Source organism: Myotis lucifugus, unplaced genomic scaffold (assembly GCF_000147115.1).
Source record: "Myotis lucifugus unplaced genomic scaffold, Myoluc2.0 scaffold_17, whole genome shotgun sequence".
NCBI lineage: Eukaryota > Metazoa > Chordata > Mammalia > Chiroptera > Vespertilionidae > Myotis > Myotis lucifugus.
The window spans coordinates 14,222,911-14,236,944 of record NW_005871065.1 but is presented as its reverse complement, the minus strand read 5'-3'; the positions used below and the strand labels follow the sequence as shown (position 1 = coordinate 14,236,944).

Here is a 14,034-nt window from a genome sequence, read left to right as displayed (position 1 = left end):
CTCGCCCTTGTCCTGATTCTTAATCTCCAATCTAGTTGGTTGTGTGGTTTTTTTTTGTTTTGTTTTTTTGGTTTTTTTTTTGCTTTTTTTCAGACAGAGAGGAAGGGAGAGGGAGTGGAAGAGGGAAACATCCATGTGAGAGCAAAACAATGATATGCTGTCTCCTGCACACCTCTACCGAGCATCAAGCTCACAACCTGGGCATGTGCCCTGGCCAGAATTGAACTAGCAACCTTTCAGTGCATGGGGACAATGACTGAACAACTGATACACACTGGCCAGGGTGAACTTGGTTGTGCTTTAATCCAAACCTTTTATCCCTTGTTCCGTATGGTGGGGAAATAGCCTACTGGAATAATTGCCTCCTTAGAGTAATTCCATATATTTGTCAGGAGCAATCAAGTTATTCATCAGCCCTTTTTTCTCTCCACTAACTTATCCTAACTTAGCTTTTCCTTACAATGCCTCGGCTTCCTTACAGAACCAACTTTCCAAATAATTTTCAACCTAGCTGCTGATTTCTGAACTTTTAATTGTGATAAACAAACAATACCCTGACAAAAGAATCTCAAGTGTAACTTTATACATTATGACTTGTTTTTCTCCCACGCAAGTACTTGGAGACAAGCTGGTCTGCACAGAGCACTAATGGATGCTATTGTCATCTATTGCAGGGCTTTTATTATCTGGACTCCCCAAATGTCTTTCTTATATCCTAAGAATATAACAAACACCCTAAGATGAGGTGATTTCTCAGAGCTACAACTGAGCGAGCACAGAGAACTTTGGAACACAGTGGCTTAGAGTCTCAGTTGCATTTTTCATATTTTCCAAGTAGAGAAAGGTTGTTTATAGCATCAAATCTTGCCACCCTTAGAAAGTACATCTTGTGACCCATGATTGTAGATATTTGCCTGATTTGAATTCTTTTCTTAAGAAACATTGGCCATTTATTGAACACCAACTATACTCGCCTATGATCATCGTCACCCCCACTTTACAGGTTGAGAAACTGAGGGTAGTAAAAATTTAAGCAACTTGCTCAGGATCACATGGCTGGTTGGGAGGCAGCTGAGATGTGAAGCCAGCCATCTGGCATCAGAGAGAGGGCATTTAATCACGATTCTATTCTGCCTCTTGGACACCGTCAAGTAGGGCAATTGGGGTGAATCCTTGCAACAGCTCCTCAAGTCACTTGATGAAATTGATATTCCAGAAGGGAAACTAACTTGACCAAGTTCACTCTTTTTCACTGAGTCTTTTTCACTGAGTGAAATTCATGATAAATGTGTTCATACTTCCCATTCCTGGGCCAATCAGGCTGTATGACCAAGTGCAAGTGTGCAACTCAGAAAGAGGTAAGAAATAGATTTCATTTTTATCAGATCTTAACAAGAAAATTGTGGATTCTTGTCAAGGCTGATACGAGTGTAGGTGAGAAAGATCAAAAGGCTCATTGAGCAATAGCGTCCCCTTCAGTCACTATCACATCCCAAGCTGATGAGCTGAAATGTAAACTCTGCTGACCCTGGAAGCTTCATTTTATGGATGAATATGTGGGTGCTGATTTAATCGAATGCATTTCAGGGCATCCTGGCAGCCTCAGAAAACCATGGAAGTCAGATCGCTCTCTGCCGTGGCCTCGTTTCTGGAGGAGGCCAGTTAGTGCTCCACAGCCCAGAGCACTCCTGCTCTGCAGTTGGCACACCTAACCCAGGCAGATGGGGCCCTGCCTGTGCCTCTGGATGGTCCTGCCTCCAAGCCCTCACCATTATGCACTTTTGTTCATGGTGTCTGGGTCTAGAAGAATGAGATTTACATAGTTTTATAAATATTAATAACCATTTTAATCTCAGCAAGCCTTTTGTATGAGACATTCAAATCACTTCCCAGTCATCACAGGCCCCCAGCGAGAGTGAAGTAATCATTTGGCAAAGCTGTGCCAACTTTCCCAGGCCTTTAGGGCCCCCTTTAGGCTGGGTCTGTATAACAGGGAACATGTTTGGGGAGAAAACAAGTGCTTCAGATGGGTGTGCAGACAGATGGCACCCATCGGCCCACCCCATTTTCAAGCATTGTACTCCTGTCTATATTTTTAATTTATTTACCATCTATGCTCTCTTATTTTTGTAGTGGGATGTTTTATAATGTTAATAATAATACCAAAAGCTAATATTAAGGGTTTGCCATGTGCCAAATAATGAGCTGTGTTCCTAAATGCATTGTCTCATTCAATCCTTCCAATTGCATTATTAGATAGACATCATTATCATCCCCATCTTACAGATGAGAAAACTGAGACCCAGAGAGGTTGCTTGTCCCAGGTCATACAACCAATAAATCACATGATAGTGAGACCACATTCTAACTGAGGCTTGTTTGCTTCTAATGATCTCTGGCTGTCAATGGCATAGTTTCATCATTCACCTTCTTATGAAACCAAAATACTTGGAACAAATAGTATTTTACAGTGTGAAAAATATTGACTCAAGTAGACCCAGCCTTGGGGGTGGGGTGGTGAGAGGAAGAGAAAGGGAGAGATTACTTCAAAAAGCCTGGTGGATTAAGAGCCTGTAATGTGAATTTTAAAATCCCTTTCCATTCACAGCTTTAGGCTAAATGAGCTTCACATTCATGAGCCATTAAAGCTGGAAAGTATCTCAGGAAGTACCTCAAGCTCCTTATTTTACACTTGAGGAAACTGAGGAACAAAGAAATGAAGTAGCTCATCCAAGGCTATCATAATCGTAAACATTTGGATTATTCCCTCAAAGATTTGCTTCTTCATTACTATTTATTATTCTTAATGCATTTTGAGGTATATACACAGGCCAAAAGCTAATAGAAAAGAAAATATTTTGCTATGACTTATTTCTCTGTGTGTAAATCACTACATACGGGCGCCTGTCTAGGCATCATCTGCCTTGGCGGATGGAGGTTCTAGAACACTTACAACTAAGCACAAATGAAGTCAGCTTGATTATTCTCCAGAATCATCACACAATTTCCTGTTCTCAAATCCAAATGTTAACGTGCCATTCTCAAAAGGACAGCCATCCCGTCTAGTTTAAGATTGATGTGCTGTGTTGACAGGTTGTGTCACAGAAGGAGTTCTCTCGTGGGAGATGGGAGTTAGCAGTTTACGTGTTTGCACCATTGCTGGACAGCGGGCTGCAGAAGGAGCTCTTGGCTGGCAAGGACCTTATGTTTTCACCATTGACCTCAGTGCCTAGTTACAGTGGTCGACAAACTCATTAGTCAACAGAGCCAAATATCAACAGCACAACAATTGAAATTTCCTTTGAGAGCCAAATTTTTTAAACTTAAACTATATAGGTAGGTACATTGTTATTAACTTAATTAGGGTACTCCTAAGGCTTAGGAAGAGCCACACTCAAGGGGCCAAAGAGCCGCAGTTTGCCAACCATGGGCCTAGTACAAGCTCTGATCTATCCCAGTGGCTCCCAACCTGTTTTTGGTCATGCCCCACCTAAGCATCTCTAAAATCCTGATGCCCTCCCATATAATTCTTATTATTCAAAAAGTGAATTCCTATTCATGTGGAGGAAGCCTAAAAGGCCATTAACTTGGTCTAAACAAGCTCCCAAAGAACATGGCATCCATGAAAGAGAAAAATAAAAGAACAAAAGGACAGTTGAAGTACTGAGGAAGAAATCACGAAGAAATTGTTAAAATAATAATAATATGAAGTGATATGAAAAATAGCAAATAAAGTTTCAAAACATATCATAGAGAACTGAAATGCATAAATATGTCACACTACATATCTATCTACTGTATATGAGGACCCTAGAACCATAAGAAATGCAAAAAAAGTCACTGTTAATAACTCATTCTCAAATTGCCACCCCTTAAAAATCAAATTGCCCCCCTGTGGGGCATGTGCCCCATGTTGGGAACCACTGGTCTATACTCATTAAATGTTTGTTGAGTGAATGATGGATAGGTGACTATAAAAATCTAGAAATCTTTCTCATTAATAAAGCTTTGGAATGAGGGGTTCATCGTGAACGCTTATGGAATAACAGAGCAGAAACACAGAAAGACAGGCCAAGCTCAAATGCAGACCTAACCAAACTCTAGACTCATAGTGTGAAAATATTCAAAACCCCTTTCAGGGTGAGAGTGCCCTATCACAATTAATTAACCAGAAAATAGCCAGTGGCTGCTAAGGTGTCCTGTACTACCAACATATTTAAGAGGCAGGTAGTGATAGGAGACAGTGAAAGGGCACCCTAGAAATCCCTTCCTATCTAATAAAAGAGAAACATGGTAATTAGCCATACGGCCGCTACCCTTCCCATTGGCTAATCAGGGCGATATGCAAATTAACTGCCAGCCAAGATGGCGGCCGGCAGCCATGCACTGAAGCAAACAGGGAGGCTTGCTTGCTCCAGTGAACGTTGCGGACTCCAACGTTCCCTGCCTCACTTGCCGGCCTCTCAGCTGCAACTCTAAGCAACTATGTTGCAAATATAGAAGCTAAACAAAACCCCAGAAACCTGCGTTAGTCAGCCGGGCTTCAGCCAGCCGGACCGCAACATTGTATCAAATACAGATGGTAAACAAAGGCCAGAGCCGAGGCCTCAGAGCTAAAGCTGGCCCAGAATAAAAAAAAAAGAAGAAGAAAAAAGAGCGGTTGGGAGCTTCAGTCACCCGCCAGCCTGAAAACAGCCCTCATCCCCTCATCCAGGCTGGCCAGGCACCAAGAGCACATGCCCGGGTTGCGGGCTCGATCCCCAGTGTGGGGTTTGCAGGAGGTAGCCGATCAATGATTCTCTCTCATCATTGATGTTTCTGTCTCTCCCTACCTCTCCCTTCCTCTCTAAAACCAATATATATAAACTCGTGGCCTAAAAACTTCCTTTGTGGGTTTGTGAAATATCCATATATATAAAAGGCTAATATGCAAAGTGTCCCCTCAAGAGTTTGATCAGGAAACTGAGAGTTTGATCGCTCGCTATGACGTGCGCTGACCACGAGGGGGCATCGCAGAACGAAAGAAGGCCCCGGCTAGCAGCCGGAAGGCTCCGATCAGCCCTGATCACTGGCTAGGCCTAAGGACCCTATATATATATATGACTGCCTTCCTGAAGAAACATAAAGAAGGATCTGAATCAGATTGTGTCCAGGGTGGTTTGAATAGGGACAAGAAGTGGTTGGCCTCTCCTTTAGGTGTCTGATGGGACAAGTCCAAAACTTAGAGGCATGTAAAAGCCTCTGCTATTCAAAGAAAGGCTTATACTTTCAACCAGCTGGGCCAGGGAAAAGAAGACGCGCAGAGGGTGAAGTGGAGATTGATAAGGTGGGTCATAAGAGGCCTTCCTTTACTTTGCAGATTTTTAATCAGGAGAAGGATGTGACAGAACTTTGTAAGGGTCACTCTGTCTACAATGTAGACAAGAATGGTTCAGAAGACACTAGACCAGAGGCAGGAGTGCCAGCTAGGAAGCCGTCCCCGGAATGCAAGTGAGCAATGACAAGAACCTAAACTAAGGCCACAGCAGCGGGAGCAAAAGGAAGAGATTTGAGAGACTTCTAATAAAAGGATAGGACTTGGCAAATAATTGGATGTGAGAAGCAAAGGCAGGGAGCAGCCCAGGATGATACCTAGATTCCTGGCTCCAGAGACTTGATGGATGGAAGAGCAGGTAGCGCAGGGAAGAGGACACATTCAGTTGGGGACATGTTGAGTTGGTGGTTCCTTATGGGATTTTTAAACTTATGGAGGGGATCCAGAAATTATTTTATGTGTTGAAAACACTTGATTTAAAGCTATCTCACGAATCCATTTTTGTTGTGCTGGTTAAAGAGGAGAACACTAAAGACAGAATATATGGTTCTTCTGGAAGACCAGCTTTCAATTTTGTTAAAATGTATGACTCACTTTAATGAAGAAACTAGTGACTTCTAAGGTGTCTCACAATTCTAACACATGATTCCGTTGTTCCCGAAACAGCCATGAATCTAGAACTACCTTTTGATGACAGTAAACTTGTGGCCTAAAAACTTCCTTTGTGGGTTTGTGAAATATCTATATATATAAAAGGCTAATATGCAAAGTGTCCCCTCAAGAGTTTGATCAGGAGACTGGGAGTTTGATCGCTCGCTATGACGTGTGCTGACCACCAGGGGGCATCTCAGAACGAAGGAAGGCTCCGGCTGGCAGCTGGAAGGCCCTGATCAGCCCTGATCACTGGCTAGGCCTAAGAACCCTATCCCTGCACAAATTTCATGCACTGGGCCTCTAATATCTAAATAATAAAAACCCAGCAACCATTATGGCAGAATGACTGAACAATAAGAACGACTGGTCACTATGACATGCACTGACCACCAGGGGGCAGACGTTCAACGCAGGAGCTACCCCCTGGTGGTCAGTGCTTTCCACAGTGCAAGTGCCACTCAGCCAGAAGCCAGGCTCAAGGCTGGCGAGCACAGCGGTGGTGGCGGGAGCCTTTCCTGCCTCTGCAGCAGCGCTAAAGAGCGGCGAGCCAAGCGGTAAGGAGTGAGCAGGCGGGTGATTAGGAGCAAGCAGGCAGGCAGTTAGGAGCGAGGGGTCCCGGATTGCAAAAGAGAGCACAGGCCGGGCTGAGAGACACCTCCCCCCATGCACAAATTTTGTGCATCGGGCCCCTAGTCCTATATAATAAAAGGCTAATATGCAAATCAACTGAATGGTAGAATGACCGGTCGCTATGATGCGCACTGACCACCAGAGGGCAGATGCTCAATACAGGAGCTGCCCCCTGGTGGTCAGTGTGCTCCCACAGGGGGAGTGCCACTTAGCCAGAAGCTGGGCTCACATCTGGTGAATACAGTGGCAGTGGTGGAAGCCTCTCTTGCCTCCACAGCAGTGCTAAGGAGTCCCAGACTCTGAGAGGGTGCAGGATGGGCCGAGGGACACCCCTCCCCCCAGTGCACAAATGTCATGCACCAGGCCTCTAGTATATATATAATTTACTTCAGAGAGAAGGGAGAGGGAGAGAGAGTTAGAAACATCAATGATGAGAGAGAATCACTGATCAGCTGCCTCCTGCATGCCCCATACTGGGGATCAAGCCTGCAAACCAGGCATGTGCCCCGAATTGAACTGTGACCTCCTGGTTCATAGGTTGACACTCAACCACTGAGCCGTGCCTGCTGGGCTGGAATATATATTTTTTTAATGAAAGCCTACTATCCATAAAGCCATAAAGCCCCAACATGCAATGGCTATGCTTAAGAACAAGAAAAACCAAGTAAAGATGCTATCTACATTTACCTACTCTGGTCCCAATTGGCTGCAAACAGCAGGAGAATCTTCCTGCCATAGTGGTCGCGGTTTTCCAGCACTCCAGGGAACCCGTCGATGAGCGCCCTCTTAATGCCAGGGTCATCGGCCTTGAAGTTTTTGAACATGTCCAGGTTTAGCTGGCGGTACTGGAAGTACTGGGCCAGGAGTCTAAAGGCATCTGCTTGGTGAAACTTCCTGGCTCGGAGAAATCTCAGGATGAAGGCATCATCTGTACGTAAAAATCCAATGTCAGGCCTGGTGATGATCATGTCCCTGACTTGCTGAATATCCTGGTGTAAAATATCTGGGTTTTCATTCAGTTCCAGGCGAGCTTTCTCTATAGTCTCTGGACTGAGTCCAGCCTGTAAATGGGTCATCTTGGCCAAATCTCCTTTCCAAGTGTTTAATTGCTGATATTTGGGAAGAAGAGAAACTGGTCCCATTCACGTGATGGTCTGCTGGAACCCTGGCCCGCTCCACAGTTGTTTTACGACCAGGCTGCCACCGAAACAGACAGAGCAAGGGTCTTCGTTCTGTGCCTGGGAAACAGCAGGACATCCAGGTCCTATGTGGTGGCAGCGCTCCAAAAGGGAAGCAGAAGCGAGGCCATTGCCACTGCAAAACAGGAGAAACAAAACAGAGAAGATGGGCGAGTGAATGGATCTGAGATAGAAAAGCAGTGCATTCTGCTTCCGGTCTGATTAGATTAGGTATCCAATGAACAAAGGGTAAATTACCTTCACAAAGGTCTATTTGGCATAATTTTATTGACAAACTGAACGCATAATATGCAAGTGTTTGAAATATGTTCGGGAATTTTTTTTAGTTACACTGACTAGTTAACATAATAGTATGCAGTCGGATTAGTAACAGATTGCACTTTTATTAATTGCCCTGAGAGAGAGTAAGAGGAAAGATGCTTTTCTGCTACAGCATGCTTTATGGAGCTATTCACAGGCCCAGCTATGGCAGAGGAATTATGGCTGCTGTACAATTTACTGCTTCCCATTAGCCTCTTTCCTCAAATAGATGTATCTTTCAAAGAAACACCCTTCCCTACCTTTCTTAAAGGCAGCCATTTCTATCTTAACAATAACAAGGGACCGTTAAAAGTCACCCCATCCTAATTCCAAAGGTACCTAATTACTAAAAACTGAACTAACAACAGTGGGGGATGGGGAGGGAAGGGCAGGCTTATAACTGGAAGCTTGACCTTCAATAATCAAACGCAACAGCATTGGGGAAGGATGCTTACATGTGGACATTTACAAGGGGTGTTATTATTTGTCTTTGTCAAACTTCTGCAGGGAAGGCAAAGGGACTTGAAACTCTATGTTGCCTCCCTATCTAATACAATATCTATATGGGCTTAAAAATTATTCCATTTTATATACATTGTTTGTTGCTCTGAGATATGACTTTAGTCATAACAATGATTATTTTAATCACCTCAGATATATTCTTTATGATTTCTCCACCTAAATGGTATACAGAGAGGCACCCATATCTTTCTCATTTTAAGTATAAATGTTTAAACTCAGACATCTGTTTGGTCTAACCTGGAAGCTCCAAAAATCAGAAGACATAAATAAACTTGGAGGCTTGTATTTTTCCCTTGGTGTTCCTAAGACAACAATATCTGCAAAAAGAGGCAGAATATTTACTCCCAACCTAATTATTATTGCTAATGCTTTACCATACAAAGTAATTTAAAAGCCAAAATGATTCTTGGGCTTAATTTAGGACTAGCAGTAATTTCTTAAGGGAAATAATCAACTTACACATTTCTGCTTTATACTGCCTTTGCAAAACAGCACTTAGCTTTGTAATGTGTGGAGACAAGAAATAGAACAGATTCTTGATTCTCACTGATTTTAAGGGAAGGAAAGGAAATAGTAACAGAAAGTAATGCAATGAACTATTCCCAGGACTAGAAGAAACTCAAAATCCATCTAGTTCAATGACCACCTGAGGTTAAAATTCCCTCTCGAATAGCGTCACCACACCCCTTCAAAAAGTTCCCTTGTTTGATGTTCCCCTCTTCCAATTCATCTCTACACTCACTGCAATCTATCTTTGACTGCTCTTACCAACCAATAGCCAGGATGGTCATGTAATTTATTATTCAAATTTAGATGCTAGGGGGTACTAATGACAATAACACTGGAAGAACAGGCATATACCGGGACAGTTCCAAGCAAACCAGACAGATGGTCACCCTACTAGAGATTGACCTTTCTGTTGCTACATCCAATAGACAAGTTTCAGTGCCTGCGATGAGTGACCTCTATCAGTATTTGATACTGATGACTTCATTCTTCTTGAAACTCTCCCTTCCTCCCCCTCTTTTCTGTGACTCCACAGACCCTGATTTTTCTCTTAGCCTTCTGTCCTTTCCTGCTGAGTCATCTCTGTGCTCACCACTTCAAATCAATGTGGTGTTTTCCAGGCTCCTGCCCAGGGTTTGATCATTTTACCTGGATCACTTCAGTCCATCGCTATCTCCTGATCTTCAGGCTATTCAACCGCCTACTGAACACCTCCACTTAGATGCCCCAAACTCAGTATGTTCAAAACTGAACTAATCATAGTTTCTCATTCTTAATTTGCTCTTCCACCTCCGTCCATCTCTTAGTGACTGACATCATCCTCTGTATAGCTTCCCACACTAGACACCTGGGAGTCAGCTATTATTCCACCCTCTTCCTTACCACCCACTTCCAGACAATCACTTCCATATTATTTCTCAGACCTGACCAATTTTCCCCATCCGTTTTCATTGTCTTTGTTTGACCACATTGCTCCTCACCTGTATAGTACTGCAACATTCCCACTGTGGTACCCTTAATGCCAGCCTTGCTTTTTCTTAGTCTATTCTCTATATTACATTTGAAATCTGCTCATGTCACTCCTTGATTGACATCGATCAATAGCTACCAATTATCCTAGGATACAGCTATGTAACATGGTTTCTAAGACCCTTCATCATCTGGCCCCTATCTGTCACCATCCGATCATGCAGCACACTAAGCCACTGCAGTTTCTTCTTATTTCTGTAGGCCTTGGCCAAGATGCTCTATCTGCCTACAATGACTACTGGTTAACTCCTCTTTTCCCTTCAGGAGTCATCCTGGAGATCATCTTCTCTAGGAAACCCTCAATGATCTTCGGAGGTCATGAGTAGCTCCAAAGCCCCTACCATACCACATGTTACTGCCTTCTCCCTCTCTCCCTCTTTTCTCTGAACACCTTGCAGAGAAGAGCTGGGGCTCATCCATCTGTGCATCCTCAATACAGTGGGTGGTACAAAGAGGGTCAGCTTCATGAACAGATCAACTTCGTTGTGTTCATTTCCTATTCTCGGTGCCTAGAACAGTGCCTGACACAGAGTAGGTGCTCAGTAAATATATAGAGAGAATAAATGAATAAAGTACTCAAAATATTATTGCAGTGAATGAGTAAGTGGTTTCCCCTTTTGTTTGAGAACATCGGGACCCAATGAGGCATTGCAGCTGACTTTTCATTTCCTCTCTCATTTACAAAGTATTTTGCTCCCTGAGAGAACTTAGTCTGGGCACATTGTCCTTCAGAGAATCACCCCTTGAAGCATTCTGGGTGATGTTCACAGTTCTAAGCCAGGTTGCAAAAATGCTTAGAGCACAAGGCATAGTACTGGCTTGTCCCCTGCAGAAGATTTAAAGATACTGGGAGTAAGTTACTTACTTCACAGTTCAGGGGGCTCAACAATATTTTTGAGATAAATTACTGTGGGTTCAAGGGGAGAGTTGAGGTTGCATTTTTCATGGCCCACTTGCACACAGAGCTGTGCCTCCAATCTATACTATCTGAAATAAATGTGCTTCAATCTGTATCTTTATACTGTGCTCAGCATAAAGATATAGTGGAAGCTTCTGGAGAGATTACCAAACCAGGGTCACTGGGTTTCATGCTTAAGATAAAATAGATATTTTTTCAGTAAACGAAAATCCTTTATTTCCGAAGTCTGAATAGATTGCTACTTAAATAAATTCAACTGGTAATATTTAAGGCTCTAAAAATGTTATGCTATGTATGAATGTTCCCAGAAGGTAGCATCTTCAATTGACTGTAGTCTTTTTTTTTCATGTGGATGAGTTGGTTCTCATTTATCTTTTCTGCATTGGTCAAACAACTATAAAAGGATACATTATACTTGGTTATCACATGAATAGTTTTCTGTCCTGGTGGCATTCATAATAGCTATGATTTATTATTTATTATAACTGTGTTTATCATGTCCCAGGCACTTACATACTCTTCTTTCATACAGTACATTATTTAATATAGTCAGCATTTCATTTTTTAGATGAGGAATCTGAGGCAAAGAGAGGTTAAATGACTTTCCCAAGGTTACACAGCTACTAAGAAGCAGAAACTGGGTTTATGCCACGTGATCTTTCTCCAGTCCCATGCTTTTTCACTACTATGTTCTTCTGCCTCTTATATATAGAAGCGAGGTTCTAATATTTACTACTTACAATATTTAAGACTTATGTGACCTTCAGAAAGAACTTCCCTCTCAGAGCCCCACTCTCCTTCCTTAAAAAAAAATCCATTCCAAACCTACCATTCTAGAAACTTACCTACACCTAAGGGGTTAACAAGACATGGCTAGGTAGCCTAGCACCATCCCTTACAAATGTCCAGTTACCGTAGTGTCCTCTTTTCTTCATCAGAAGATGACTGAAACTACTTAAACCCTAGCTCTCTATGCCTTTTCCAGCTGTCACATTTTTTTCCCCTCTTCCTTTACGTATTTTCATTTGGCTAAAATGCCAGATCAAAGACCCTGCCATTCTATTTATACTTTGCCATGCCTACCAGAGTGCCAGGCACAACCTGGGCATTGAAATGTGCTTGATAACCAAAAAGAGCACTTTCAGCAGATTTGTGTGCCTCCGAAACTATCTTTCCCATTGCTGAACGGGCCCCCAGTGATTTTTTTTTAGAGGTTGTTCCAAATACATGGAGAATAACTCACCACACCCTCTGAGGAGCCCGAGGTAGAAACTAACTTCTACTTCTAATCCATGCTTTTTCTAATGAACTCGAAATTTAGCTGGTGCTATTTTTGTATAAGGGAAAGGAAAGAAGAGTCTCTATATTATGATATTTGAAAGCATGTTTTTGTATAAGGGAAAGGAAAGAAGAGTCTCCATATTATGATATTTGAAAGCATGCCATCTGTAGATTCAAAATTCATACTTTATCTCAAGTTTCCATTAAAAAAATCAATTTGTATATTTCCTCATTCAGAACTCAGTCTTAACAAGGTGTAAATTTGTGAGTATGCACACACACATCTCTATAAACACCCCCCCCCAATGCATGTTTATGAACCAAGGAGTTTAAGTTAAAAAGTCATTTCAAAAGTATATTAATTTAGCCCTGGTCAGTTTGGCTCAGTGGATAGAGCGTCAGCCTGTGGATCAAAGGGTCCCCAGTTCGATTCCACAGGAGGCAGCCAATCTATGTGTTTCTCTCACATCAATGTTTCTCTCTATCTTTCCCTCTCTCTTCCACTCTCTCTCAAAATCAATGGAAAAATATCCTTGGGTGAGGGTTAAAAAAAGTATATTAATTCAAATGAAATCTATTTTGGTTATTTTATAATCTATTATTCTCATTTATTTCATTATCTTCAGAAACACATTAAATATAGTGAGGAACAATCAGAATAATAACCATGTCTTGTCTACAATTATGCATGTACGTATGTATTATTTAAAAGCATTTTCTGTCAAATTTTGTCATTGTTTCAATGATCCTGCAATATGTAGAAGAAAGATAATTCCCTGGAAGATGCTGAGGATTATGTGAAATAATCTAAGTAAAAATGCTTTGGAAATGAAGAGCTCCATTTTATATTTACTGTAATATTCCTGTTTATATCATTATTTTGTAGTCTCCAGGTAGACAAAAGGATATTGAGGCCCAGAACAGCTAAGCATTTGGCTTAAAGCAGGATAATGAGCTGTTATTAAGTTGAGGGGAAATGCAAAAAAACAAATATTCATTGAGTACTTGTTATGTGCCTAGGGCTTTGATGTTATATGATCTAATCTCTATACCAACACTTTAAGCTAAGTTATTTAGTAGCTGGAAGGAGAAAACTGTGATTTAGATAGTTTAAGTATAGCTGGAAAAACAAAGATTCATACCCAAGCCCACCTGACCCAAAGCCTTGTTCTGCTCATGACCCAAACCTGCCTCTCCGAGTAGGTGCTTTGTCTACACCATCCTGGGTACCAGTGCCCTCACAATCACTCAGGCACACGGCAGGTACACACCCACACCCCACCAGTCCTAGGAAAGATTACTTAAGAAATGTTATAAAATTGGCCAAATTGGAAGAGGGAAAAGTACATTGTTGTTATGACCAGAAAGAAAAAAAACCTATAAATATTATTTGAAATACGGGAACATCAGTAACTAATTAGCAATACTTCAAATATGTATTACTTCTGGGTGTTCTTAGTAATACAAAGAACAATTTTAAGGACACATAACTTTAAATTAATACAAATATAAAGTGATAAATTATATCCATGTTTGTTTTGCGGGCTTCTCTTATAAGAAAAGGATGAAAAACGAAACTCAGGGATAAAACTGCCTACATGAAGGTCTAGGCAGCTATTTCCACCAGTAACTGTGAAAGTTGTTTACACATTTTAAAAACATATTAAAGTAGGTTAACC

The 14,034-nt window shown here is 41.8% G+C and overlaps 1 protein-coding gene across 1 annotated transcript in view; it reads right to left on the bottom strand.

The window, feature by feature from the left end:
• Nucleotides 1-14,034, bottom strand: part of CLVS1 (clavesin 1) — a 128,577-nt gene that overhangs the window by 108,623 nt on the left and 5,920 nt on the right. The window contains exon 2 of the mRNA XM_006085308.3: nt 7,286-7,912. Within this exon, the coding sequence (XP_006085370.1) occupies nt 7,286-7,740 (455 nt within the window). The 5' untranslated portion in view covers nt 7,741-7,912. The remainder of the gene's footprint in view (nt 1-7,285; nt 7,913-14,034) is intronic.